This window comes from Scyliorhinus canicula, chromosome 6, assembly GCF_902713615.1.
Source record: "Scyliorhinus canicula chromosome 6, sScyCan1.1, whole genome shotgun sequence".
NCBI lineage: Eukaryota > Metazoa > Chordata > Chondrichthyes > Carcharhiniformes > Scyliorhinidae > Scyliorhinus > Scyliorhinus canicula.
The window spans coordinates 120,243,583-120,270,139 of record NC_052151.1 but is presented as its reverse complement, the minus strand read 5'-3'; the positions used below and the strand labels follow the sequence as shown (position 1 = coordinate 120,270,139).

General features: G+C 49.2%; 1 protein-coding gene across 1 annotated transcript in view; it reads left to right on the top strand.

Annotated features, from left to right (window-relative positions):
- The window catches only part of ift172 (intraflagellar transport 172), a 226,127-nt gene that overhangs the window by 133,493 nt on the left and 66,077 nt on the right, over positions 1 to 26,557 (top strand). The window contains exons 28-31 of the mRNA XM_038800014.1: positions 902 to 1,037; positions 1,456 to 1,572; positions 14,296 to 14,438; positions 17,163 to 17,256. Of these exons, the coding sequence (XP_038655942.1) occupies positions 902 to 1,037; positions 1,456 to 1,572; positions 14,296 to 14,438; positions 17,163 to 17,256 (490 nt within the window). The remainder of the gene's footprint in view (positions 1 to 901; positions 1,038 to 1,455; positions 1,573 to 14,295; positions 14,439 to 17,162; positions 17,257 to 26,557) is intronic.

Below are 26,557 nucleotides of genomic sequence, written 5' to 3'. Positions count from 1 at the left end.
GCTGCTTGCCGTAAAAAAACGGCGACAGCGATTCGTGTCGGGAGTCCGGCGTGGGGGGGGGGGGGGAGGGAGAGAATAGCGGGAGGGCGTCAGACTAGCGTGGCCGTAAAAATTTACGACCCCCGCTATTCTCCGCACTGTCGTGAGTGCGGAGAATTGCGCCCAGTGTCTCCCCTGAAAGGTATGGGCTTGAATGTGAATCTCGAGCTGAAGGCCCAGTTTGATAAGAACTAAAGTGTCTCTCCAGAAAGCCTGCTGCCTGTGAGTATTGTATTCTCTAACCTGCGGGGACCCTGAATAAATGACTACAAGAAGACCATTACCGGCTATAAATCTGAGACTTTAATTAGCAAGTATGCTGTGAGAAAAATGGGTATCTGAAGCAAAGACTCTTATCTTTTGGCTTTCATACTTATTATTTCTCTTCTCCCCTGCCCCCCCCCCCCCCCCCCCCCCCCCCCAATTGTGTTTAAACTTATAAACCTGGTGGTTATAATTATTGGGCAGCCAAAAACCAAAGACGTGGGTATTTTTACCAGAATTCTTGGTTAATTCGCTTGTGTTATGACTCCAGGACAAGTGGGGCTGGAATTGACTGCACACTTGCCCAGAGTGTTGTAACAGTATGTTATTGATTTATTTTAAAATTTAGAGTACCCAATTACTTTTTTCAATTAAGGGGAAATTTAGCGTGGCCAATCCACCTAGCCTGCACATTTTTGGGTTGTGGGGGGGAAAGCCACGCAAACACGGGGAGAATGTGCAAACTCTACACAGACAGTGGGACAGTGACCCAGAGCCAGGATCGAACCTGGGACTTCAGCTCTGTGAGGCTGCAGGGCTAACCCACTGCACCACTGTGCTGCCCTAACAGTATAGTGACAATTCAATTTTGTTGCAGATTGTATATTACCGTGGATGAACCTGATTTAGCAATCACAATGTATAAGAAGCTTAAAATGTATGATGATATGATTCGACTTGTTGGAAAACATCACAAGGAACTACTCACAGACACCCATCTTCATCTTGCAAAGGTAGGGAATAGTGAATAGATTCTGGATTTAACTTTGAATAACTGATATCACTAGCTCACTGCATATGTATACAGTAGAGTTTTAAAGTGTTATCAGAGAGGCCTGAAAATTATAATATAAAATTGCAGTAAAAGGATAAATTGTTTTAAAATATTTTATCTCCTTTTTAAAATAAAAATTATAGTTTTGCTATAAAATACGTATCATCCTTCAGGTCTTTTCCATCACAATCATGTGGTTGACTGTGCTGCAACTTCAGATATACAAATGTTAGCATTGTAAAGATCCAACCCACAGATCTTTGCTTTTAGCAGTAACAAACTCGCATTGAAGCCTTTGCAGATGCAGTTATGCAAAAATACAGATTCGGAATTCACTTTCAATATTTATCTGACAATCTGCAATTGTGTTGCTATAGGAACTGGAAAGTGAAGGCCGTTTTCGAGAAGCTGAATACCACTACTTGGAAGCAAAAGAATGGAAGGCAATCGTGAACATGTATCGTGTCAATGACATGTGGGATGAAGCATATAGGGTAAGATTGTCTGCTCTATTCCATACACCCAAACAACTGAGTATTGTGTTCCTCACAAGCTGGGAGTGACTAGGAATGTGGTGTCTGATAGTAATCGCAGTGTCTGTTGCTGGCTTTCTCACCCATCCACAGCGTTGTCACATTATTTTCAATTTCCTTTGAGTGGGTCGATTGACAAACCACATGAGTTTGAGTGTTCAGCCCTGGTATATAAAGGGACATTCCAATTATCAATTGGATGGATTTTTGGAGTCAGAAATGTGACAGAAGGAATTGACAATGGGTTCCAGATGCTCAAATGCTGTGTCACCCCTTTTGTATTGCCTTCTGGGGTATATTGCTGAGGGCTTTAAGGACCCACAAGAAGATTGTCTTCCCAAAGGATAGGAAAGAAAGAAGGCCTGGGGACCTGAGTTCAAGAGGGGGTAGCACGCACGTGGAGGCTCTCTACTACAATCAAAAATAACTTTAAGTGCAACAATTGAAATATTTTGGGAAGTTCAGAACTTGACATAAGAAGGTACTTACCAGAGTACTGGGGAAGGGAAAAAAAGGACTATTAGGTGAGCGACTAAAGAATTGTAAGAGAATACACAGCACCAGCATCGTGGGTAGCTCCCGCACTGGTGCCGGCACTTCGGGATGATCAAAGTAGAACCCCGTCTTTTTGGAGGTGTTTTTTTCCCCCCTTGTCTCCTCCCGTGGTCTTTATTTCTCTCTCTCCTGGGGCCTTTCTCCCCTTGGTCCCTTTTTTCTCTCTCTCTGTTTTCGTTGTTTTTTTGCCTCGTGATTCTCTTTCTCCATTTCTTGTTTTTTTTTCGCCTTACTCTCTCTCTCCGGGTTTGGGGGATTGACGGCCGCATTGTGGGTGGCCTCCCGTGCAGGTACCGGCACTTCGGGCTTATCAACCCGATCGGAGCAGAACACGTGGTTTTTTTAAAATTTGTTTTTTTACTGGGGATTTTGTTTTCTCGGTTCACTTCTCCTTTTCGTTTTTTTTTCTTGGGAGGGGGGACACTTCTTTAAAATTACTTTTTTTTTCTCTCCCTGGCTCTCCTCCTACAGAGCTGTGAAACAACCATCCGTTTTTTTAAAAAACTCGCTAAAACTCCCACCGATCTGTTCCCTGAACGTGAAGAACACGGGAGACGAAAGAAAGAGAAATAAAATGACGGGAAAGGCTAGGCAAGAAGCCACACGGGGACCAGACGTGGAAGGAGTCTGAAGCGGAGGCAATCGGACAAGCGGACCAGCACACGAGGCAGTGTAGCGCAAGTCTCGCCGGAGCGAAAAGGGCGGAACAGCCAAGTACAAACCCTCCCTCACCGGGAGGAAACTGTACGGTGGTATCCTTCTCAGCGGCACTGAAAGAGCACCATCAAGAAATTGAAACAGACATACAGACCGCAATGAAAGATGCGTTTGCTGAAACTCTGCTGCAAATACAGATTGCTCTGAGCAGGGCCGAAAAGAATCTGGAGACCCAGGAAGCCTCCACAACTTTGGGGCAGCACGGAAGCATAGTGATTAGCACAGTTGCTTCACAACTCCTGGGTCCCAGGTTCGATTCCCGGCTGGTTCACTGTCTGTGCGGAGTCTGCACGCTCTCCCCGTGTCTGCGTGGGTTTCCTCCGGGTGCTCCGGTTTCCTCCCACAGTCCAAATATGTGCGGGTTAGGTGGATTGGCCATGCTAAATTGCCCTAAGTGTCCAAAAAGGGTAAGTGGGGGTTACTGGGTTACGGGGATAGGGTACGTGGGCTTGAGTAGAGTGCTCTTTGTAAGGGCCAGTGCAGACTTGATGGGCCGAATGGCCTCCCTCTGCACTGTAAATTCTATGATTCTAAGCCACCATAAAGAACCTTGAAAGAGCCGCAACCGACCGAAATGACCGGACTGTGGCACTGGAAAAAGAAGTGGAGAGACGGGTTGTGACGCAGGGTAACCTGAGTGCAAAGGTCGAGGACCAGGAAAATCGGTCAAGCAGGCAAAATCTGCAGATCGTGCGCCTACCAGAAGGAACCGAAGGCAGAGACCAGAAGGAACTGAAGGCAAGTTAGTTATGTAAGTGGGTTTGTGTTATAGTGGTCAGGGGGTAGTTGGGTCTGTTTAGGGAAGGTATTTGGATCTAACGGCATTTAGGACTTGGTAGGAGTGGAGATGTCAAGTAGTGCGGGGGACATTAGTCGGGTTGGGTGGCTATGTGGTCAGGTGGGGGGTAGTGTGGCCAGGTCAGGATTAATCTGATTGGGATGGGGAAGGGTATTTGGGTTGGGGGAGTTAGCCAGGTCAGAGGCAGTAGTTGGGTTGTGGGGGTTAGTTGGGTCAGGTCTGAGAGGTAGCTGGGTCAGGTAGGGGATGAGACAGTCTGGGCAGTAGTGAGATGTGTTGGGTAGGGCATGGGGTGAGGTGCACGGTTTGGGTAGTGGTTTGGGTAGTTGGTAGGTAGGGGGGTTGTCGGTTCAGGTCGCGATCTATATTCATTCGTGGGATGTGGGCATCGCTGGCTGGGACAGCATTTGTTGTCCATCCCTGATTGTCCTTAAACGGTGCTCTTAAACAGAGCAGCTTGCTAGGACATTTTAGAGGGCATTCAAGATCTAAACTCTTTGCTGTGGGTTTGGAGTCACATGTAGGCCAGATCAGGTAAGGGCAACAGATTTCTTTCCCTCGGGGACAATAGTGAACCAGATGGGTTTTTACACCAACGGACAATGGTTTTGTGGTTTTATCTTGGGTCTCTGGATTACTAATCTGGTGAAAATACCATTGCACCATCGCTTCTTGCAAGGCATTGACCAAAGAAAATTGCGGGCAGTGGCAACTTTGACAGTCACTGGTATAGCATGGCCACCAGATCTACATAGCAACAGGTCTTGTTCCGCAAGGCTGTAATTGTCTGCCAGCACCTGACCCTAATCCTCCTGAGGCATTGGTAGTCTGCCATGTCTGTCGATCCTTTGTGCCATGTTTAGCCTCCTGTCAGCTACATCTCTTTGCTCATCCTTCCTCTCCTGTGGAGTTGCATGTTTGTGAGCAGCAGGCTGTTGTTATTCCTGCTTTTGAGTGAGCCAGAAAGTGACAGATGGTGTATAATATGGGGAAATGTGAGGTTATTTGTTTTGGTGGGACGAGTAGAAAAACTGAACGTATAGAATCATAGAATCCCTACAGTGCAGAAAGAGGCCATTCGGTCCATCGAGTCTGCACCCTAAAAGAGCATCCTCTCCAGAGCTTGGTGAGACCACATTTGGAATACTGTGGGCAGTTTTGACCCCTTATCCAAGAGGGGGGATATATTTGATACAACAGACAACTTGGATAAGCACAAGGCAATTGGGCAGAGTCAACATGTTTTTGGGAAAGCAAAATCATGTTTAACTTATTGGAATTCTTTGAAGAAATAATTTGTGCTGTGGGTAAAGGAGAATCGGTAGATTTACTGAAATTAGATTTCCAGAAGGCATTTGATAAAGTGCCACAAAAGATTATTGTGGAAAATAAAAGCTCATGTTATATGGAGTAACTTATTGGCATTGTTAGAAGATTGGCTGACTAGGAGGAAGCAGAAAGTAGGCAATATAGAGTTTTTCAGGTTGGCAAGATGTAACCAGTGATGTGCCACAGGCTGCTGGAACCTCGGCTGTTTACAATTCATATAAGTTTTTCTTGAAATACATTTAGAATCCTCAATTCATTTTTTCCAATTAAGGGGCAATTTAGCAATGCACCTACCCTGCCCATCTTTGGGTTGTGAGGGCGAAACCCACACAAACACAGGGAAAATGTGCAAACTCCACACGGACAGTGACCCAGAGCCGGATTAAGCCTGGGACCTCGGTGAATGCTAATCACCGTGCTGCCCTACAATTTATATAAATGACTCGGATGAAGGATTGAAGGGATGGTTCCCAAATTGGCTAATGACGCAAAGATAGGTAGCAAAGTGTGTTGTGAAGAGGCATAAAGAAGCTACAAAGGAACATAAATAGCTTAAGTGAGTGGGCAAAGATCTGGCAAATGTGAAATTTTCTATTTTGATAGGAAGAATAAAAAAGAAGCATTTGTCTAAATATTAAGAGAATGCAGAGCTCTGAGGTACAGAGGAACCTGGGTGTCTAGTGCATGAATCACAAAAGACTAGTATGCAGGTACAAAAAGTAATTAAGAAAGCTAATAGAATGTTATCATTTACAGTGGGAATTAAAAACAATAGTTGAGAGGTAATGCTTCAGTCGTACAGTCGTATTGACCACCTTATTTATGGAAGGATGTAAGTGTGGTGGAAGCAGTTCAGAGAAGGTTTACCTGGTTTCTCTGGGTGGGACGGTAGCACAGTGGTTAGCATTGTTGCTTCACAGCGGCGATGACCAGGTTCGATTCTTGGATTGGGTCACTTTCTGTGCGGAGTCTACATGTTCTCTCCGTGTCTGCGTGAATTTCCTCTGGGCGCCCGGTTTCCTCCCACAAGTCCCGAAAGACGTACTGTTAGGTGAATTGGACATTCTGAATTCTCCTTTGGTGTATCCGAACAGGCGGCAGAGTTTGGCGACATGGGTATTTTCACAATAACATCATTGCAGTGTTAATGTAAGCTTATCTGTCCCTAATAAAGATTATTATTACCAAACTATTACCTGGAATGGGTCGGTTGTCTTGTATGGAAAGGTTGGCCAGGCTAGGCTTGTGTCTGCTGGAGTTTAGAAGAGTAAGAGATGACTTGCTTGAGCAAATAATATCCTGGGGGGGGTCTTGACAGGTGGACGTGGAGAGAATGATTCCTCTTGTGGGAGAACCTCGAACTATGGGTCACTGTTTAAAACTAAGGGATCGCCCGTTTTAGACAGAGATGAGGTGTACGTTTTTTCAGTCAGGTTGTTGAGTGTCTTTGGAACTCTCCACGAAAAGGCGGTGGAAACTGAGTCTTTGAATATTTTTAAGGGAAAGGTGGATAGAATTTAGAGTACCAAATTATTTTTTTTCCAATTAAGGGGCAATTTAGCGTGGCCAATCCACCTAACCTGCACATCTTTGGGCATGTCGCTACAGTTTCTTCTCTCTAATATGCTTGCGTCCAGTAACGCTTCCAGTAATGTCTGTCGTGGCAGTTGTAGGTAAGTCCTTGTCTCCTTTCGTAGGAAGTTTCTGAGCTGCAGGTACCTTAGCTCGTTCCCCCTGGCCAGCTGGAATTTCTCCGTCAGTTCGTTCAGTGTCGCGACCCTGCCGTCGGTGTATAGGTCCCTGACTGTCAGTGTCCCCTCGTCCTGTCTCCAGCTTTTGAAGGTGGCGTCAGTCAGTGCTGGTGGGAACCTATGGTTGTGGATCCCTTTCCAGTCGTGGACTATTTGGATCCCCAGGTAGCGGAATTTGAGTCGGGCATGTTTAAATGGCAGTCCCGTTAGTGCTGACCCACCTACTTGTGGCTGTACCGGGAAGATCTCGCTTTTGCTCATGTTGAGTTTGTAGCCCGAGAAGGCTCCAAACTCTTTCAGGAGCGCGATGATTCCGTCCATGCTGCTTTGTGGGTCCGAGATGTAGAGGAGCAGGTCATCTGCATAGAGTGAGACTCTGTGCTCTCTGCCGCCCCTTCGGCTCCCCCTCCAGCTTTTTGCCGCTCTGAGCGCAATTGCTAATGGCTCGATCGCTAGGGCAAACAGCAGCGGGGACAGTGGGCATCCTTGTCTGGTGCCCCTGTGCAGCTGGAAGTATTGGGAGTTGCTGTCATTTGTCCGTTCACTCACCATGGGAGTGTTGTATAGGAGTTTTACCCAGGAGGTGAATCCTGTTCCAAGCCCAAACCGCTCCAGTACCTCAATGAGGTATTTCCATTCGACTCTGTCGAAGGCCTTCTCTGCGTCCAGGGAGACGATCACCTCTGGTATTCTCTCCCCGGAGGGGGTCATTATCACGTTCAGCAGGCGCCTGATCTTGGAGGTAAGCTGTCTACCTTTGACAACGCCTTTCTGGTCTTCTTCGACCACCTCTGGCACGCAGTCTTCTAGCCTTTTGGCTGGAATTCTGGCCAGTATTTTGGCATCTGCGTTCAGCAGTGAGATGGGTTCCGTTGGGTCTTTATCTTTCTTAGATATCAGTGAGATTGAGGCCTGTGCTAGCGTGGGTAGCAGTGTGCCCCTGGCCAGCGAGTCCGTGAACATCTCCCACAGGTGCAGGGCCAGTGCTGTCGTGAATTGTTTGCAGAAGTCCGCCGGGAATCCGTCCAGTCTCGGTGCCTTCCCTGCCTGCATGGAACCTATGCTGTCCATGATCTCTCCCAGTGCTAGTCGTGCTTCCAGGCCCTGTTTTCTGCCTTCCCCCATGACTGGTATGTCCAGTCCATCCAGGAACCATTTCATCCCGGCCTCCCCCATTAGGGGCTCTGAGGTGTACAGCCCTTGGTGAAAGGCCCTTAATGCCTTGTTGATCTTTTCTGGCTCTGTTTGCAATGCGCCTATAGTATCCCTGATTTGCGCAATTTCTCTGGTGGCTGCCTGCTTTCTCAGCTGGTGTGCCAGCAGGTGGCTGGCTTTGCCTCCGTATAGGGTCCCACGTGCTTGGCGGAGTTGAAGCACTGCTTTCCTGGTGGAGAGCAGATCGAAGCTCCTTTGCAACTCTTTCTTCTCTGCCAGGAGCTCTACGTGTGGGGACCTCCATGTGGGGCGTTGGGCTCTGCCCGTTTCCAGCCTCAGATCCATGTAGTGTGGAGCGTGGTCTGATCTCACAATTGCGGAGTATTCCACTTTCTCTATCCCCGCAAGCACCGTTTTCCCAACCACAAAGAAGTCAATTCTGATGGATATGTTGTGTACTGGGGAGAAGGAGGAAAACTCCTTCTCCCCTGGGTGAGTGAATGTCGAGGAAATCAGAATAAATACAAATTTCTTGAGGTTCGATTTAAGGAAATTTATTGACACAAATATATTTGTGGAGAGAGAGCGTTCCAGCTGCAAAAAGCTAATTCACTGCTCTCTCTGACTTATGCAGTCGAAAACCATTATATTTATAGTGTGAACTAAACAACTTTGAAGAGATAAAGCTTGGGAACATACGCAAGAGGAAATATGAATGTTTTGCCCTTGGTTTAAAAACAATTTGAGTACACATTTTGTTGTCCTTCGGAAGAACAATGTATCATAATAAGGCCAGTAGAACATACCAAGCAGTATTTAGTTTACATGACTTGACCTGCTTATTTTCGCTCAAAAGCAGTGTTAAAATATAGTCAATATTCCCAGCATGCTTCTAAATTGGTAACTCATTAACTTCCCTTCCACAGTGAACCTCCAGGGGTCCACCGCTCTCATCTGTTCCATAAAGTGACCGTGTTCCCCTGCCATGTTGGCGGTTTTCCCCGTCTTGGGGTTCGATCTGTCAGTCGTTGGGTCCTGTATACAGTTGAAGTCTCCCCACCATGATTAGCCGGTGCATCGCTATGTCAGGGATTTCTGCCATGGTCTTCTTGATGAAGCTCGGGTTGTCCCAGTTGGGCACGTACACGTTAACTAGTACTACCGGTGCCCCCAGGGTCCTGCTAACCATGGCGTACCGTCCCCCTGGGTCCGCAACAGTCTTTGTCGCCCTAAACATGGTCCATTTTCTGATCAGTATTGCCACCCCACGGCCCTCGTCCCGCAACAGGAATGGTAGGTCTGTCCCACCCAGCCCTTTCTTACCCGCAGTCGGTCCTGCTCCCTCAGATGTGTCTCTTGAAGGAAGACTATGTCGGCCTTCATGTTTCTTAGGTGGGTGAGGACTCTGGATCTTTTCACTGGGCCGTTGAGTCCCCTTACGTTCCAGGTGACTATTCTGGTGGGGGGCTTCTGTCCCCTTTTTCCTGTGGGATTAACCATATTCACCTGGTGGACGTGCCCCTGCCCTCCGGGGTTCCCCCTTGTTAGGGGGCCGTCCTGGATGGTCGCTGTTACTGCTCTCTCCATGCGATCGGGCCGCTGCGCTCCGGGGCTTCCCTCCGTCCAGGGGGCCCCCGCCATGGTCGCCCGTTGTGCGGTCGCCAAGCGGGTAGCCACCTTCACTTTGGGGTTTCCCTTCGCCCAGTGACCGTACTGGGTGGATGCTTGCAGCGATTTCTTGTTCCGAGCCCTTGGTTGCGGCACTCTGTAGCCCGATTGCAGTTCCTTTTCTAGTCTTGTTTGCCCCTCCGTCCCTGTGTTCCTCCCCCCTGTGCCCCTCCCCCCTCCAGTCCCTCCCTTTCCTCCTCCTTTCTCCCCCTCTCCCGTATGTCCCTCCTTTGTCCCTCTTTCCCCTGCTCCTGTCCCCATTTGCCCTCCCGCCTCTTGAGTGGTCCCACCCGCCCTCTGCCTGGCACCATCCCCTCTGTTGGTGGCGCGTTGTGGCCCTGCTTTTTTGCATGTCCCCGATGCTAGCTTTCTTGCTAGTGCGGCGACCCCCACTCTGGGGAGTTACTGTCGTGCTTCTCCCCAGCCTCTGCGTTTTTTCGCCCACTTTTCCCCCGCCCTACCCTGCGCTCCCCCTGTTTGCTCACCCTTCTCCGCTACTCTCATACCCTTGTGCTGGGACCTGGTTTCCCACCTATGTCGGTTCATTGGGTAGCGGTTTGCTTTTTGTTCAGGGATGTTCGGGATGGGGGCGGGTGGCCTGGCATTGCTTCATTCCCCCCTCCCCGTCGGCAAGTTGTTGCCCCTTACCAGGGGCCCCATGTTTCTACCCTCGCTGTTGGTTTTCCAGCCCACGTTTTTCGCTAAATTTGTTTGTGTCGGCGGGGGATGTGAAGAAATACTCTCTTTCTTGGTATGTGACTAGGAGTTTCGCTGGGTACAGCATACCAAATCGCACCTTGTGTGAAGGGCTGCTTTTGCTCTATTGAATTCGGCCCGTCTCCTGGCGAGGTCTGCCCCAATGTCTTCGTACACTCTAATGAGGTGCCCTTCCCATCTGCAGGTTCTGTTTTGCCTGGCCCAGCACAGGATTGTTTCCCGGTCTTTGTACTGGTGCAGTTTGGCTATAACTGCCCTCAGGTGTTCCCTCGCCCTGGGTTTCGTGCGCAACGACCGGTGTGCTCTGTCCATTTCTGGTGGGTTGGGGAAAGTTTCCCTCCCCACTAAGTTGCCCAGCATCTCGGCCACGTAGGCCGTGGGGCTTCTACCCTCGATCCCCTCTGGTAGACCCACTATCCTGACATTTTGTCTTCTTGAGCGGTTTTCCTGGTCGTCCACCCTGCCCTTCAGGCTCCTTCTCCAGGGCCGTGATCCGGTCGCTCATGTCAGTCGCAGCCCTCTCCAGCTCCTTAATGGTCGTCTTTTGCGTTTCCAGTTTCTCCTCCTGGGCTTCTAGTTTCTTCTCTGCTCTTCCCAGGGCGCTCTGCACCTCCGCCAGGGCCTTGGCCGTTGCTGTCTGTACTGCAGCCTCTATGTCTGCTTTGGTCCTTGCCTTGTTTTCTTGCTGGTGTTCTCTCAACTGCCTTCCAGTTCCCCTCTGGCCCGGGGGTAAAAGCTCCTGTCTGCCCAGTTCTTTTAGTTGCGGCGAGGCTTCCATTCCGCCGCTTTGTGTGCCAATTAGCTCGTCTGAGTGGGCTCGTGTATTGCCCCGTTTGCTCTTGGTGCCCTTTCTCCCTCTGCTTTGGCTCCCTTCTGGCATTTTTTCCCCCTTTCCACATTATTTCCCCTTTCCCCTCTTTTTCTCTCGCCAATCCCCCCCCCCCCCCCCTCGTTCTGAGGAGACTCTTTTCAGGTAAGTTTGGTTTTCTTTTTAGAGAAGCCAGGATGCCCGGGGGCTTCGCTGCCGTGGCCGGGTTTCCTATGGTCCAGGGTGCGATCGATGGGATGCATATCGCGGTGCGGCCACCTGCAGATAACAGGGCCGTGTTCACCAATAGGAAGGGGACCTATTTCATGAACATTCAGATGGTCTGCGACCACCGCATGATGATCCTGCACGTCTGCGCCCGGTACCTGGGCAGTGGACATGACTCATACATATTGGCGTAGTCTTACATCCCCGGCATGTTCGAGAGACGCCCCCCCCCCCCCCCCCCCCCCCCGTTGGGGTCGTGGCTGATGGCGCCTATACGGAGTGACGTGGAGAATGGCTGCAGCGACCAGGGGTGTGATAGAGAGGTGCTATGGGCTGCTAAAAATGCATTTCAGGTGCCTGGACAGTACCCGCCAGATAGGGTCAGCCGCATCGTTGTGGTGTGCTGCGTCCTGCACAACATAGCCCAGCAGAGGGGCGATATGCTGCAGGCAGAGGAGGGGGAAATGGAGGAGCAGCAAGAAGAGGCGCAGTCCTCCGCAGTTGAGGAGGTTGGGGCAATGGCCAGGACAGATGAGCTGGACATGGACGGGAGGCTGCCCACCGTTACCAGCTGGGCCAGCGGGCACGGGACAGACTGATAGCCCCCCGGTTCACTGACTGGGGGGGGCGTTGGAATCGCCGAGTATGTGCACAGACCGCACACCACGACACCAGCCAACCATCCTCACCCCCACCCACCCACCACCAACACCCTCACCCCCCCCCCCCCACCCACCACCAACACCCTCAGCCCCCCCCTCCTCCCCGCCCCCCAACCCACACACCACCCCTCCATTGCACATCCACCTGTGGCACAACGGGCCGGGCTCACACGATCATCGGTGGAAGAGTGTCTGTTGCAGGCCATGGAGGATGATGACAACCCGCTCTGCAATGAGCTCTGGGCTCTACATCGTTGGACAATGTCTTACCCATGGCCACCTTCCACCCCGGACCATCCCTGTAAGCGGCCGTGACACTGCAGATCTGAGGCGTTCAAGTCAGGCAACCTGACCTAGTTGTGGCAAGGCCTAAACAACATAACGGGCTACAAAGCGAAGTGGAGCAATATCTCCAGCAGCAGCGCACCCTTCCCGATGAACTCAATGCATTCTGTGCTCAGTTCGAGCAGGAAACAAACGGTCCGCTGTTGAATGCCCCAGCAGCCCAAAACACACCCAAACCCACCACCACAATTTCCGAAGTCAGATCGGCCTTCCTGAAAGTGAACCTGGGTCCGGACGGGATTCCTGGTCATGCACTCAGAACCTGCGCAGACCAGCTGGCAGATGTGTTCGCGGACATCTTTAACCTGACCCTATTCTGCTCCGAGGTCCCCATCTGCTTCAAGAAGACCACCATCATACCGGTGCCAAAGAAGAACCAGCAACGTGTCTCAGTGACTACCGTCAGGTGGCCCTGACTTCAGTCGTAATGAAATGCTTCGAGAGGTTGGTCATGAAGCGCGTCACCTCCGTACTCCCAGAACACCTTCATCCACTGAAATTCACATACTGCCGCAACCGGTTTGCAGCAGACACCATCTCCCTGGCCCTACACCCATCCCTAGAGCATCTCAACAACAAGGACTCCCACATCAGACTTCTATTTATTGACTACAGCTCCGCCTTCAACACTATAATCCCAGCCAAGCTCACATCAAAGCTCCAAAACCTAGGACTTGGCTCCTCACTCTGCAACTGGATCCTTGACTTTCTGACCAACAGCCCACAATGAGTAAGAATAAGCAACAACACCCCCTCCACAATAGTCCTCAGTACCGGGGCCCCGCAAGGCTACGTACGTAGCCTCCTACTACAAGCCCTGCACACACACGACTGCGTGGCAAAATTTGGTTCAAACTCCATCTACAAGTTTGCTGACAATATGACCATAGTGGGCCGGATCTCGAATAATGACGAGTCAGAATACTGAAGGGAGATGGAGAACCTAGTGGAGTGGTGCAGCGACAACAATCTATCTCTCAATGCCAGCAAAACTAAAGAGCTAGCCATTGACTTCAGGAAGCAAAGTGCTGTACACAGCCCTGTCAGCATCAACGGGGCTGACGTAGAGATGGTTAGCAGTTTCAAATTCCTAGGGGTACACATCTCCAAAAATCTGTCCTGGTCCACCGACGTTGACGCTACCACCAAGAAAACACAACAGCGCCTATACTTCCTCAGGAAACTAAGGAAATTTGGCATGTCCACATTAACTCTTACCAATTTTTACAGATGCACTATAGAGAGCATCCTATCTGGCTGCATCACAGCCTGGTATGGCAACTGCTCGGCCCAAGACCGCAAGAAACCTCAGAGAGTCGTAAGCACAGCCCAGTCCATCACACGAACCTGCCTCCCATCCATTGATTCCATCTACGCCTCCCGCTGCCTGGGGAAAGCGGGCAGCATAATCAAAGACCCCTCCCACCTAGCTCAACTGGAAGCACACATTAAGAAATGGCACATGCTCACCCAGGCCTTTCCTCATTGAAATTAACAGACAGAAGATCATTGGCTCGTATGGAGGATTTTCTGATTATGTATTAAACTGAAAAGTTTCCACCTTGGGTGCCTAAATGTTTCTATATGAGAAAATAACAATTCATATTTGCAACTTGTAATCTTGATTTTGAGCAGGTATGGTCTAATCCAATGTATTGGTTCAAAGCTGATTGAACAAGTGACTAGATTGCGATGCCAGTTGTAAAATCGATGCATTATATGTCACACTGGACATTTAACAAAAACAAATTGTTTTAAAAAAACTTGTGGATTAGTAGTGGGCATACAGCAGTCGGTCAAATGTTATTGTACACAAAATTGCTAATTGTTTATTACATTAATCAAAGCAAATGCTGCTAAAATTGTAAAATCTCTTATTTTTATTACATTTTATGTCGTTATAATTTGAAAGGCTTGAATTAAAAAAAAAAACTCTTTCACTTCTCACAGGTTTCTAAAGCCCATGGGGGCGCAAATGCCCATAAACAGGTGGCCTACTTATGGGCTAAAAGTCTGGGAGGAGAGTCTGCGGTTAAGTTGCTAAATAAGTTTGGTCTTCTAGAAACAGCAATTGACTATGCAGCTGATAACTGGTAAGATACACCAATGATGCACAAAATAATTTCCTTTTAATTTACCTCTTTTCCATCTGTGTCATGCACTGGCTGATATAATAGGTAACATACTTAACTGTGATGGGCACTCCAAACATTATCAGAGAAAAGTCCTGACTCATTGGAGCAAAGTGGTCTTGACAATTGGTAAACACATTTCACATGGGCACCCCATCTTCCTTTTAAAAAAGCACCAGTGAGATGTGGGTCCCAAGGTTCTTCCCAAACGTCTGTTGGCCCTCTGCTCAAGAACTGTGAATCTTGCAACTCTTTCTGATCAGGCTCTGTGCATCACCCTGTGTGATTCCCCCCTGACTTGCACTCAGGAGGCAATTGATTTAGTTTTCAAACTGGTGTTTGTTTGGGAGTGGGAGAATGCAATGCTGAGAAAACAGGATAGATGTCAGATGAAATTTATTGTGCAGAATGTTAGGGATTGCATTCTGAGAGGAGAAATAAGTGAAGAAATGCACACAAAATGGCAAACTTTAAAACTAAATAGTGGAGCCGAGTGAGTAAGAGCCCAAATATGTAAACTTAGAAATGGGAGGATGAGTTGATAAATGTGCTTTTATGAAAAAAAAGTAATATGGAATTCTGTGTTTCATAAATGGAGCCATTGAGCACTAAAGCAAAGTGGATTGTACAAATTATTGGTTGGACCGCAGTTAGAATACTCGGCAGGATTCTCCCAACGGGAGTCTTAAGTGCCGACGCCGGAGTAAAAACCAGCGTGTTTTACTCCGGCATCGGCGCCCGCTCCCAGACCCCTATTCTCCCCCTTCTGTGGGGCTAGTAGGGGTGTTGCGCAGTAGGGGTGTTACGGGGCGGGGCCTCGGCGTGGCATCAGAGACACGGCGGCGCGTAAAAGACGTGGCGCCTTGGGTCCCGCACATGCGTAGTTGGGCAGACGCCAACTAGCGCATGCGCGGTTACTTCGTGGAGCGCTCCGGCCCCTCACCAACATGCGCTGGGGTTCTGGGGCCGGCCGCGGAAGGAAGTAGGCCCGGGGGGGGGTGAGGCCGGCCCGCCAATCGGTGAGCCCCGATCGCGGGCCAGACCCCATCGGAGACCCCCCCGCCCCCAAGCCTTCGCACGAGTACCTGCCGGCAGCGACCAGGTGTGGACCGCGCCAGCAGGACTTGGCCGCTTATACGCTGCTGGTTTCAGGGGGGGTGGGAGAAACGCGTGTGGGTGTCGGGGTGGCATGGCCCGATTTGCGCGGTGCCCCGGCGATTCTCCCACCTGGCCCCGGGGGGGGGGGGGGGGGGGGGCGGCAAGGAGAATACCGCCCATCGTGTCATTGTGTCCAGATTTGGATACTTTCAGTCAAATGTTGGAGTAATGGAAAGGGCGTGAAAAAAATTCACTCCAATGCCAGGGATAAGAGGCTTCAGTTATAAGGAGAAACTAGCAAAATAAGATTTTCATTAGGTCAAAGAAGCTCAAGAGGAGGTCTATTAAAGCTGTTCAGTATTATGAGGTTTTGGTGAGATGGATTGTAGATAGAGTCATAGAGTTTTCCAGCATGAAAGTGGCCTTTCACGTCTTCGCTAACCATCGAGCTCCTAACCATTCTAATCCCATTTTTGAGCACTTGCCTTGGATGCAATGGCATTTCAAGTGCTCATCTAAATACCACTTAAAAGTTGTGAGGGTTCCAGCCTCTACCACCGTTGCAGGCAGTGCGTGCAGATTCCAACCACCTTCTGGGTGCAAACGTTTATCCTCATATTTCCTCCAAGCTTCCTGCGCTTTCATTAAAATTTGTACCCCCTGGTTATTGACCCCTCTGTTAAGGCGAAGAGTACCTTCATATCCCCCCTATCTATGTCCTTCATCATTTTATACACCTCAATCAGGTCCCTCTCAGCTTTCTCTGCTCCAGGGAAAACAACCCCAGCCTATCCAGTCTCTCGTGATAGCTGAAACGTTCCAGCTCAGGCAATGTCCTGGTGAATCTCCTCTGCACCTTCTCCAGTGTAATCGCTGCCTTTCCAAAGTGTGGTGACCAGAACCTTGCACAGTACTCCAGCTGGTGCCTCAGCAGCATTTTATATCGCTCCAGCATAATCTCCATGTTCATATATTCAATGTATTCGGTAATAAAGGCAATAATCCCATAGGACTTCTTAATCACCTTATCTACATGTCCTGCTGTCTTCAGAGATCTGTGAACCTGCAACAAGGTCCCTTTGAACCTCTGTACTTCCTTGGGGTCCGACCATTCATTGTATATTCCCTTGCCTTGTTAGTTCACCAAAAATGCATTACCTCAAACTTTTCATGGTTAAATTCCATTTGCCACTTCTCTGCCCTTCTAACCAGTTCATCTATATCTTCTTGTAGATGGCGACCATACATTTAATATCATCAAAGGGAGAGGTCCAATAGGTTATTAGCGGTGGAAGTACTCAACCAGAAATGGTGGTGAAATCGGAATTCATAATCACTTTTACAAGGAAAGTCGACAAATATTTGAAAAAAGCACACAAACTATGTGGGAAAAAATGGGAAGTGGGATTAAGTTGATAGCTCTTTCAAAGGCCCAGCGCAGACACAGACATGATGAACATAATAACTTTCTGTGCTGTAAATTTCTGTGAATGCAAAATGTAGCCCATTTATAGCAATTAATAGTTTTTATCAAAAATCAAGAAACCATACAAATATAAATGTAATAATGGCAACTTTCTGTTTCAGCTCTTTCGACTTTGCTTTTGAACTGTCACGGTTGTCTATGAAAAATAAAATCCCAGATATACATCTCAAGCATGCCATGTATCTGGAAGATGAGGTAAATGGTTACTATTCTTTCTGGATGTTCAATTAATTTCAGGGCTACTAGCACAGCTGGGTCGCATTTTTGATTGTGTTTGTATATTTGTCAATGTGGTGACAAGGTATGAAGAGTTTGATCTAATGCTATAAATCGGATGGCTAAAATAAAATTTGGTCATTTCTGTCAACTAAAATACAACAGAGAAATTTTAATCCAAAATGATTTAATATTAAGCTAATTAATGACGTCTTCATGTTCACTGATACATACTAGGAATTATTTGTAAATTCATTTTTATGGGATGTGGGCTTCGCTGGGTAAGCCGACATCTGTTGCCCATCCCTAATTACCCTTGGGAAGATGGTGGTGAGCTGCCTTCTTGAACCACTGCATGGACTGCACTGACTGTGCTATTAGGGAGGGAATTCCAGGATTTTGACCCAGCGACAGTGAAAGAACAGTGATATATTTCCAAGGCAGGACGGTGGGTGACCTGGAGGGGAACCTCCAAGTGGTAGTGTTCCCATGTATATGCTGCTCATGTTCTTCTAAATGGTAGTGATCGTGGGTTTGGAAGGTGCTGCCTAAGGAGCCTTGGTGAGTTCTGCAGTGCAACTTTTAGATAGTACAAACTGCTGCAACTGTGCATCGGTGGTGGAGGGAGTGAATGCTTGTGGAAGGGGTGCTCATCAAGCAGGTTGCTTTGTCCTGGATAGTGTTGAAATTCTTGAGTGTTAGAGCAGCGCTCATCCAGGCAAGTGGAGAATATTCCATCACACTCCTTACTTGTGCCTTGCAGGTAGTGGGCATGCTTTGGGTTAGGAGGTGAGTTACTCGCCGCAGGATTCCTAGCGTCTGACCTGCTCTTGCAGCCACAGTATTTATATGGCTATTCCAGTTCAGTTTGTGGTCAATGATAAGCCCCAGGAAGTTGATGGTTGGAGATTCCGTGATGGTAATGCTATTGAATGTCAAGAGGCGATTGCTTGGTTCTCTCTTACTGGAGATAGTCATTACCTGGCACTTGTGTGGTGTGAATATTACTTGCCACTTGTCAGCCCAAGCCTGCATATTGTCCAGGTCTTGCTGCACATGGACTGCAAAACTGTTTGAGGGGTTGCAAATGGTGCTGAACATTGTGCAGTTTTCAGCGAACATCCCCACATCTGACCTTATGTTGGAAGGAAGGTCATTGATGGAGCGGCTAAAGATGGTTGGACCTAGGACACTACCCTGAGGAATTCATGCAGTGATGTCCCAGGACAGAGATGACTGGCCTCCAACACTACAACCATCTTCCTTTGTACTAGGTATGATTCCAACTAGTAGAGAGTTTCCCCCCGCTGATTCCCATTGACTCCAGTTTTGCTTGATGCCATACTTGATCAAATGCTGCCTTGATGTCAAGGGCAGTCACTTTCACCTCTCCTCTGGAGTTCAACTCTTTTAAAAAAATATTTCTTTATTCTCCTTTTTCACATTTTCTCCCCAATTTACACCCACCAACAATAAACAATAATCAATAACAAATATGCCAAACCCCATATCAATAACAACCATCCCATCCTCCTACCAAACTCAAAACATTCACCCACATGTTCACATAAACAACTGACAAAAAGGAATCAGGAATCCCCCATAGCCCCTATTAACACCCATCGCCCCCCTCCCCACCAGCCCTCCCACCCACCCCCCCAACTAATGTTCGATGTTATCCAGTTCTTGAAAGTGCATAATGAATAATGCCCATGAATAATGCCCATGTCCTTCCCCTCAGTTCAAACTTAACCTTCTCAAGCGTCAAGAATTCCAACAGGTCCCCGCGCCACGCCAGGACACAGGATGGAAAGGCTGCTCTCCAACCCATCAGGATCCGCCTTCGGGCTTTCAACGAGGCGAAGGCTACAAGATCTGCCTCCGCACCCGTTTCCAACCCTGGCTAGTCCGACACCCCGAATATAGCCCCCCCCTCCCCCCCGCAATGTTCACTCACATCTTTTACTCCTTCAAAGAATCGGCTCATTCTCGCCCTCGTGAGGTGTGCTCTGTATACCACCTTCAGCTGTATCAGCCCCAACCTCGCGCACGAGGTGGAGGCATTCACTCTCCGGAAAACCTCACACCAGAACCCCTCCTCCATATCCTCTCCCAACTCTTCCTCCCACTTTGCTTTGATCCCTTCCAACGGTGCCCTCTCCTCCAAAATAGCTCCGTCGACCGCTGACACAACCCTCTTCTCCAGTCCCCCTGTCGTCAGCACCTCCTCCAGCAATGTGGAGGCCGCCGCCTCTGGGAGGTTCTGTGTCTTTCGACCAAAATTTCAAACCAGCATATATCTAAATATTTCCCCTTGCTCCAGCCCATACTTCACTTCCAGCTCCTTCAATCCTGCAAACCGACCCCGAAGAAACAAATCCTTTAGTGTCTTAATCTCCTTCTCCTCCCATTTCCGAAAATTTCCACCCAACCTCCCTGGCTCAAATTTGTGGTTCCCCCGAATCGGCATTTCCCTTGACCCTGCCCCCAACCCGAAGTGTTGGCGGAACTGCCTCCAAATTTTCAATGAAGCTATTATTACCGGACTCCCTGAGTACTTTCCCGGGGCTATCGGAGCGGTGCTGTTGCTAGTGCTTTCAATTCCGACCCCCTGCAGAAACTCTCCTCCATTCTGACCCACTAGGAATCAACCCCTCTTACCATGCTCCGCACCTTCTCCACATTCGCTGCTCAGTAGTAATACATCAGGTTCGGAAGACCCAATTCCCCTGCCTGCCTTCCCCTCTGTAGTAGCACCTTGCTAACTCTGGCCACCTTCCCTCCCCATATGAACGACGTAATCCTTCCCTCACTCTCTCTGAAAAAAGCCTTTGGCAGGAAAATCGGCAGGCATTGAAAAATAAACAGAAATCGTGGCAGCACTTTCATTTTAACCGCCTGTACCCGACCCGCCAGTGACAGAGGGAGACCATCCCACCTTGCCAGATCAGCTTTCACTCTCCCCACCAAACTCGAAATGTTGTACCTATGGAGCCCCCCCCACCCCCGGGCAACCTGCACCCCCAAGTACTTAAAGTGAGTCCCTGCCCAACGGAATGGCAGCCCCCCCACCCCTGCCCCCACATTCGGCCGAAACACCACAAAATACTCACTCTTGTCTAAATTCAGCTTGTACCCGAGAAAGACCCAAACACCCGAAGCAGCTCCAATATTCCCCCTATCGACACACTCGGTTCCAACTGTATAACAGTAAGTCATCGGCATATAAGGACACCCTATGCTCTATCCCCCCCGCAATACTCCTTTCCATACCCCCTAACTTCTTAATGCGATGGTCAGCGGCTCAATTGCAAGTGCAAACAGCAGGGGGGACATAGGACATCCCTGCCTCATCCCATGGTGGAGAGAAAAGTATCTCAAGCTGATGTTGTTTGTGCGGACACTCGCCCTCGGCTCCTTATATAGTAGCTTTACCCAAATCACAAATCTTGGTCTAATCCCAAACCGCTCCAGACTGCCATCAAGTACCCTCATTCTACCCGGTTAAATGCCTTCTCAGCGTCCAATGCCAGAACCACCTGTTTCCTTCCCCTCTGCCGATGTCATAATGACATTCAATACCTTTCTAATGTTTGAAAAGAGCTGTCTCCCTCTCACGATCCCCGTCTGATCTTCACCTATCACCTTTGGGATGCACTCCTCCTGCCGACCCGCCACTACCTTCGCCAATATTTTTGGGTCCACATTCAGAAGTGATACGACGCACACTCTGTCGGATCCTTATCTTTTTTCAGCAACAGTGAAATCAATGCCTGCCCCAAGGTTTGTGGCAACACCTCCTTCTCTATCGCCTCTTCAAACATCCCCACCATCAGGGGTGCCAGCTTATCCTTGAATTTTTTATAATATTTATAATACCGGAAACCCATCCGGCCCTGCCACCTTCCCCGACTGCATCCTCCCAATCGCATCCTTTATCTCCTGCTTCCCTGTCGCTCCTTCTAATGTAGCCCTGTCCCTCTCCCCTAACCTCGGGTACTCCAACCCATCTAGAAATTCCTGCATCTCACGATCTCCCCCGGGTGGTTCTGACCTGTATAACCTCTCATACAATTCCTCAAAAACCTAGTTAAATCAGATCCGGCACCACCACCAACTTCCCTGCCCTATCCCTCACCTGTACAATTTCCCTTGTCGCTGCTTCCCTCCGGAGCTGACCTGCTAACAGACTTATCTCCATGTTCATAAACTGCACCCCTTGCTCGCCTCAGTTGGTGCACCGCCTTCCATGTAGATAGTCGGTCAAAGCTCGCCTGTAGTTCCTTCCTCTTTTCCAGCTTTGCTGGGTCCCCATCCTCTGCATAACCCCTATCTATCTCCAACATCTCATCTATTCCCCTCTGCCGCTCCAACCTTCCTCTCCTCCTTGTCCACCCTGGCCTTAAACGAGATCACCTCCTCTCCCACCACCGCCTTTAGAGCCTCCCAGACGACCGCCTTCAACACCTCGCCTGTGCAGTTGAAACCTGCATAATTCTTAATTACCTTTTCAATTTTGTCACAGAATCCTTGGTCCCCCAAAAGTCCCACATCTAATTTCGACCGCGGCCTCTGCGCTACCCCCTTCTCCAGCACCATATCCTCCCAATGCGGAGAAATGAGGCTATGACAGGTGAGGACCTTGAGAGGATTGTTATCACTAAGGAGGTAGTGATGGGCAAGCTAATGAGGCTAAAGGTAGACAAGTCTCCTGGCCCTGATGGAATGCATCCCAGAGTGCTAAAAGAGATGGCTAGGGAAATTGCAGATGCACTAGTGATAATTTACCGAAATTCACTAGACTCTGGGGTGGTCCCGGTGGATTGGAAATTAGCAAACGTGACGCCACTGTTTAAAAAAGGAGGTAGGCAGAAAGCAGGAAATTATAGGCCAGTGAGTTTAACTTCGGTAATAGGGAAGATGCTGGAATCTATCATCAAGGAAGAAATTGCGAGGCATCTGGATAGAAATTGTCCCATTGGGCAGACGCAGCATGGGTTCGTTAAAGGCAGGTCATGCCTAACTAATTTAGTGGAATTTTTGAGGACATAACCAGTGCAGTAGATAACGGGGAGCCGATGGATGTGGTATATCTGGATTTCCAGAAAGCCTTTGACAAGGTGCCACACGAAAGGTTGCTGCATAAGATAAAGATGCATGGCATTAAGGGTAAAGTAGTAGCATGGATAGAGGATTGGTTAATTAATAGAAAGCAAAGAGTTGGGATAAATGGGTGTTTCTCTGGTTGGCAATCAGTAGCTAGTGGTGTCCCTCAGGGATCTGTGTTGGGCCCACAATTGTTCACAATTTACATTGATGATTTGGAGTTGGGGACCAAGGGCAATGTGTCCAAGTTTGCAGATGACACTAAGATGAGTGGTAAAGCGAAAAGTGCAGAGGATACTGGAAGTCTGCAGAGGGATTTGGATAGGTTAAGTGAATGGGCTCGGGTCTGGCAGATGGAATACAATGTTGACAAATGTGAGGTTATCCATTTTGGTAGGAATAACAGCAAACGGGATTATTATTTAAACGATAAAATATTAAAGCATGCCGCTGTTCAGAGAGACTTGGGTGTGCTAGTGCATGAGTCACAGAAGGTTGGTTTACAAGTGCAACAGGTGATTAAGAAGGCAAATGGAATTTTGTCCTTCATTGCTAGAGGGATGGAGTTTAAGACTAGGGAGGTTATGTTGCAATTGTATAAGGTGTTAGTGCGGCCACACCTGGAGCATTGTGTTCAGTTTTGGTCTCCTTACTTGAGGAAGGACGTACTGGCACTGGAGGGTGTGCAGAGGAGATTCACTAGGTTAATCCCAGAGCTGAAGGGGTTGGATTATGAGGAGAGGTTGAGTAGACTGGGACTGTACTCGTTGGAATTTAGAAGGATGAGGGGGGATCTTACAGAAACATTTCAAATTATGAAGGGAATAGATAGGATAGATGCGGGCAGGTTGTTTCCACTGGCGGGTGACAGCAGAACTAGGGGGCATAGCCTCAAAATAAGGGGAAGTAGATTTAGGACTGAGTTTAGGAGGAACGTCTTCACCCAAAGGGTTGTGAATCTATGGAATTCCTTGCCCAGTGAAGCAGTTGAGGCTCCTTCATTACATGTTTTTAAGGTAAAGATAGATAGTTTTTTGAAGAATAAAGGGATTAAGGGTTATGGTGTTCGGGCCGGAAAGTGGAGCTGAGTCCACAAAAGATCAGCCATGATCTAATTGAATGGCGGAGCAGGCTCGAGGGGCCAGATGGCCTACTCCTGCTCCTAGTTCTTATGTTCTTATGATCCGATACTGCAATTGTCAAGTATTCCGACCCCTTAACCCCACCCAACAAAGCCTTCCCCGTCCCAAAAAAGTCGATCCACGAATATACCTTATGGACTGCTGAGAAAAACGAGTACACCCGTTCCTTCGGGTGCAGGAACCTCCAAGGGTCCACCCCCCCCCCCCCCCCCCCCCATTTCCACCATTCGCCCAGCTAACGCCTTTGACCCCCCGATGGGGCCAGCGAGCGCGACCGTGACCTGTCCAACCGTGGCTCCTGCACCAAGTTCCAGTCTCTCTCTCTCTCTCTCTCTCTCTCTCTCTCTCTCTCTCTCCTCTCTCTCTCTCTCTCTCTCTCTCTCTCTCTCTCTCTCTCTCTCTCTCTCTCCCCCCCCCCCCCCTTCCCCCCCTATCAGTTCGTGTGTGTTGGGGATGGCCCCAAACACCTTCTTTGCGAATCCCACATCGTCCCAATTGGGGCCATATAAACTTAACAGTGCCACTAGCCTCCCCTCCAGCGCCCCTGTCACAATCACATATCTACCCCCCTGATCTGCCACCACCTTCTCCATCTGGAAGAGTACCGTTTTGCTGACCATTACCGCTACCCCTCGAACCCTTCCATCAAGTCCAGAATGAAACACTTGGCTATCCCAGCCCTTTTTAAGTCTCACCTGGTCCTTCACCCTCAATCCTGCAGCATTGCTACGTCGGCTTTCAAACTTTTAAGATGCGCAAGTACCCTTGATCTCTTGACCGGACCTCCTAAACCCCTCACGTTCCACGTGACTATCCTAACCGGGGGTCTCTCTCTCTCTCTCTCCCCCCCCACCCTTTTTATCCACCATCATCATACCACCGGGTCCTGCCCCATGAGCCTGACCCGCCCCTATCGATATTAATACCGAACCCCTCCCCCCCTCCCAAAAATCCCCCCTACATTTCCTCTCTAAAAACATCTCCCAGCATCAGTCCCCCCCCCCCCCCCCCCCCCCCCCCTCGCTCGCCTCAGAGGCCTATCGAAACCTGCCAACTAGGCTCCAATGTCCGCAGCCCTCCTGTCACCTTTAGTTACCTAGCACGGGTGGCTCCCCGCGCCACGCTATACCGTCCCCTCCCACCCAGTCCCAAAGAAAGAAAAAACCAAAACAACAATCCAACCCATACAATTCACTAAACTAAGATATAACCGTCGCAACACAGAATGCCAATCAACCCAACTAATAACTTGAACTCTGTAACAATGTGAATCGAAGTAAATTACAATACACATCAGTAAAAAAGAAAGTTATAGCATTTCTACATTTTCCACCTCCCCAATCACAGTCCACAGCCTCTCTTCCAGCTCCGCTCCTTTTGTCTGTCCCAAGCCTTCTGCCCTCACGAACGCCTCAGCCGCCTCCGTTGTCTCGAAATAAAAGTCTTTGGCACCACACGTCACCCTCAGCTTCGCCGGGTCAAATCGCACCCCCCTTCTTGTAAAGTGCCGCCTTCACTCGCCCGAACGCCACTTGTTTTTTTGCCAGCTACACCGTCAAGTCCTGGTAGATCCGAACTCCGGCACCATCCCACTGTACCTCGTGCTTCTGCTTCGCCCAGCTTAACACCTTCTCCTTCATGCAGTACTTATGGAAGCAGATGATTACTGCTCTTGGCGGCTCGTTCACTTTGGGCTTCGGCCTTAACGACTGATGAGCTCGGTCCAGTTTGTATCGAGAGGGGTTCTCACCCTCCACCATCAGCTCCGCCAACTTCTTAGCAAAGTACTCTGTTGGCCTTGGGCCCTCTATCCCTTCGGGCAGGCCCACAATTCTTTGTGCTGCCTTGAGCAGTTCTCCAAATCCTCAAGCTTTGCTCGGAGTCCTCTGTTGGCCTCCACCACCCTCCGCAGCTCGTCCCCCATCGAGGTCAGCTGGTCGCTGTGCTGCAACACAGCCTCCTCCACTTCCTTCATCTTCTCGCCCAGCTCTCTCACTTAGGCAGATGACTTTGCCACAGCTACTCTCACCGGGGCGATTGCCTCCTCCACTAATGACTTCAATGTGACCGCCATCTCCTTCCTCAAAGCCTCCAAGTGCCTCGCAAACTGCTTTTCCAGCTCCACCGCCATCACCTCGGTCATCTTCTCCACTGTAAGTTGTGTGGCCCCATCATGTAATCCGTCCTCTGCCATCTTGTCAGCACTTTTACCCGTCTTCTCATTCAACGACGAGCCCGCGTTTCCTCACTTCCTCGACGCTGCTTTTCGCATCCTTTAACAGGTCATTATTTTTCCTTTTTCCCACTCTTCCCTTCTTCTTCAATCTCAAATTTCTTTCTCTTGTTTTTTTCTGCTCACCTCCAGAATTTCCCTGGGACCGGGTTCAGTCTTCTTACCACATTCTGGGCGGGAGCCATCCGATGTGGGACATTTCTCCTACATTGCGCCCTGGCTTCGTCCTGCCGCCTCGACCTCTGTTTGGCTCCGCCCCCGCTGCTACCTTCCAGTTTTCAGAGGAAAGTAAAAACAGAAAAAAAAAATCTTTCTCTTTTCTGCTCATGGTCTTTGAGGCCTTCAGCTCTCAGAATGCTCCTTGGGGAAATGGGTCACGATCCCTGCTCCTCCTCCACGTGCAGCCACCCCAGCTGAACCCACCGGGACCAGTCTCCCCCCCCCCCCCCGCCTTTTCAATCTCCCAGCTCCGCGAAACGGAGGTTTGATGCTGTCACAGGGCGAGGGAGGCAGGGCCGACCCTGGAGAGGTTTAATTATTTTTTTACTCCCCAAAAGCTTTGCGGAGAACCCCTGGAAAAGGCCGCGATATCGCGGACTGGCGGGAGCTTCTTCCAAACGCGGCCGCTCCACTTGCAGACGCCCAGTTCGATTCTTTTATTCATTGGACAATGTCAACGCAGGCTTGGAGGCCGAAGGGCCTGTTGCTGCGCTGTATTATTCTTTGATCTAATGCCCTTAAAACTTATTAGCTATTGGTGAGAGAAACAAACATCCCTTTATTTTTATTTCAGAAGTAA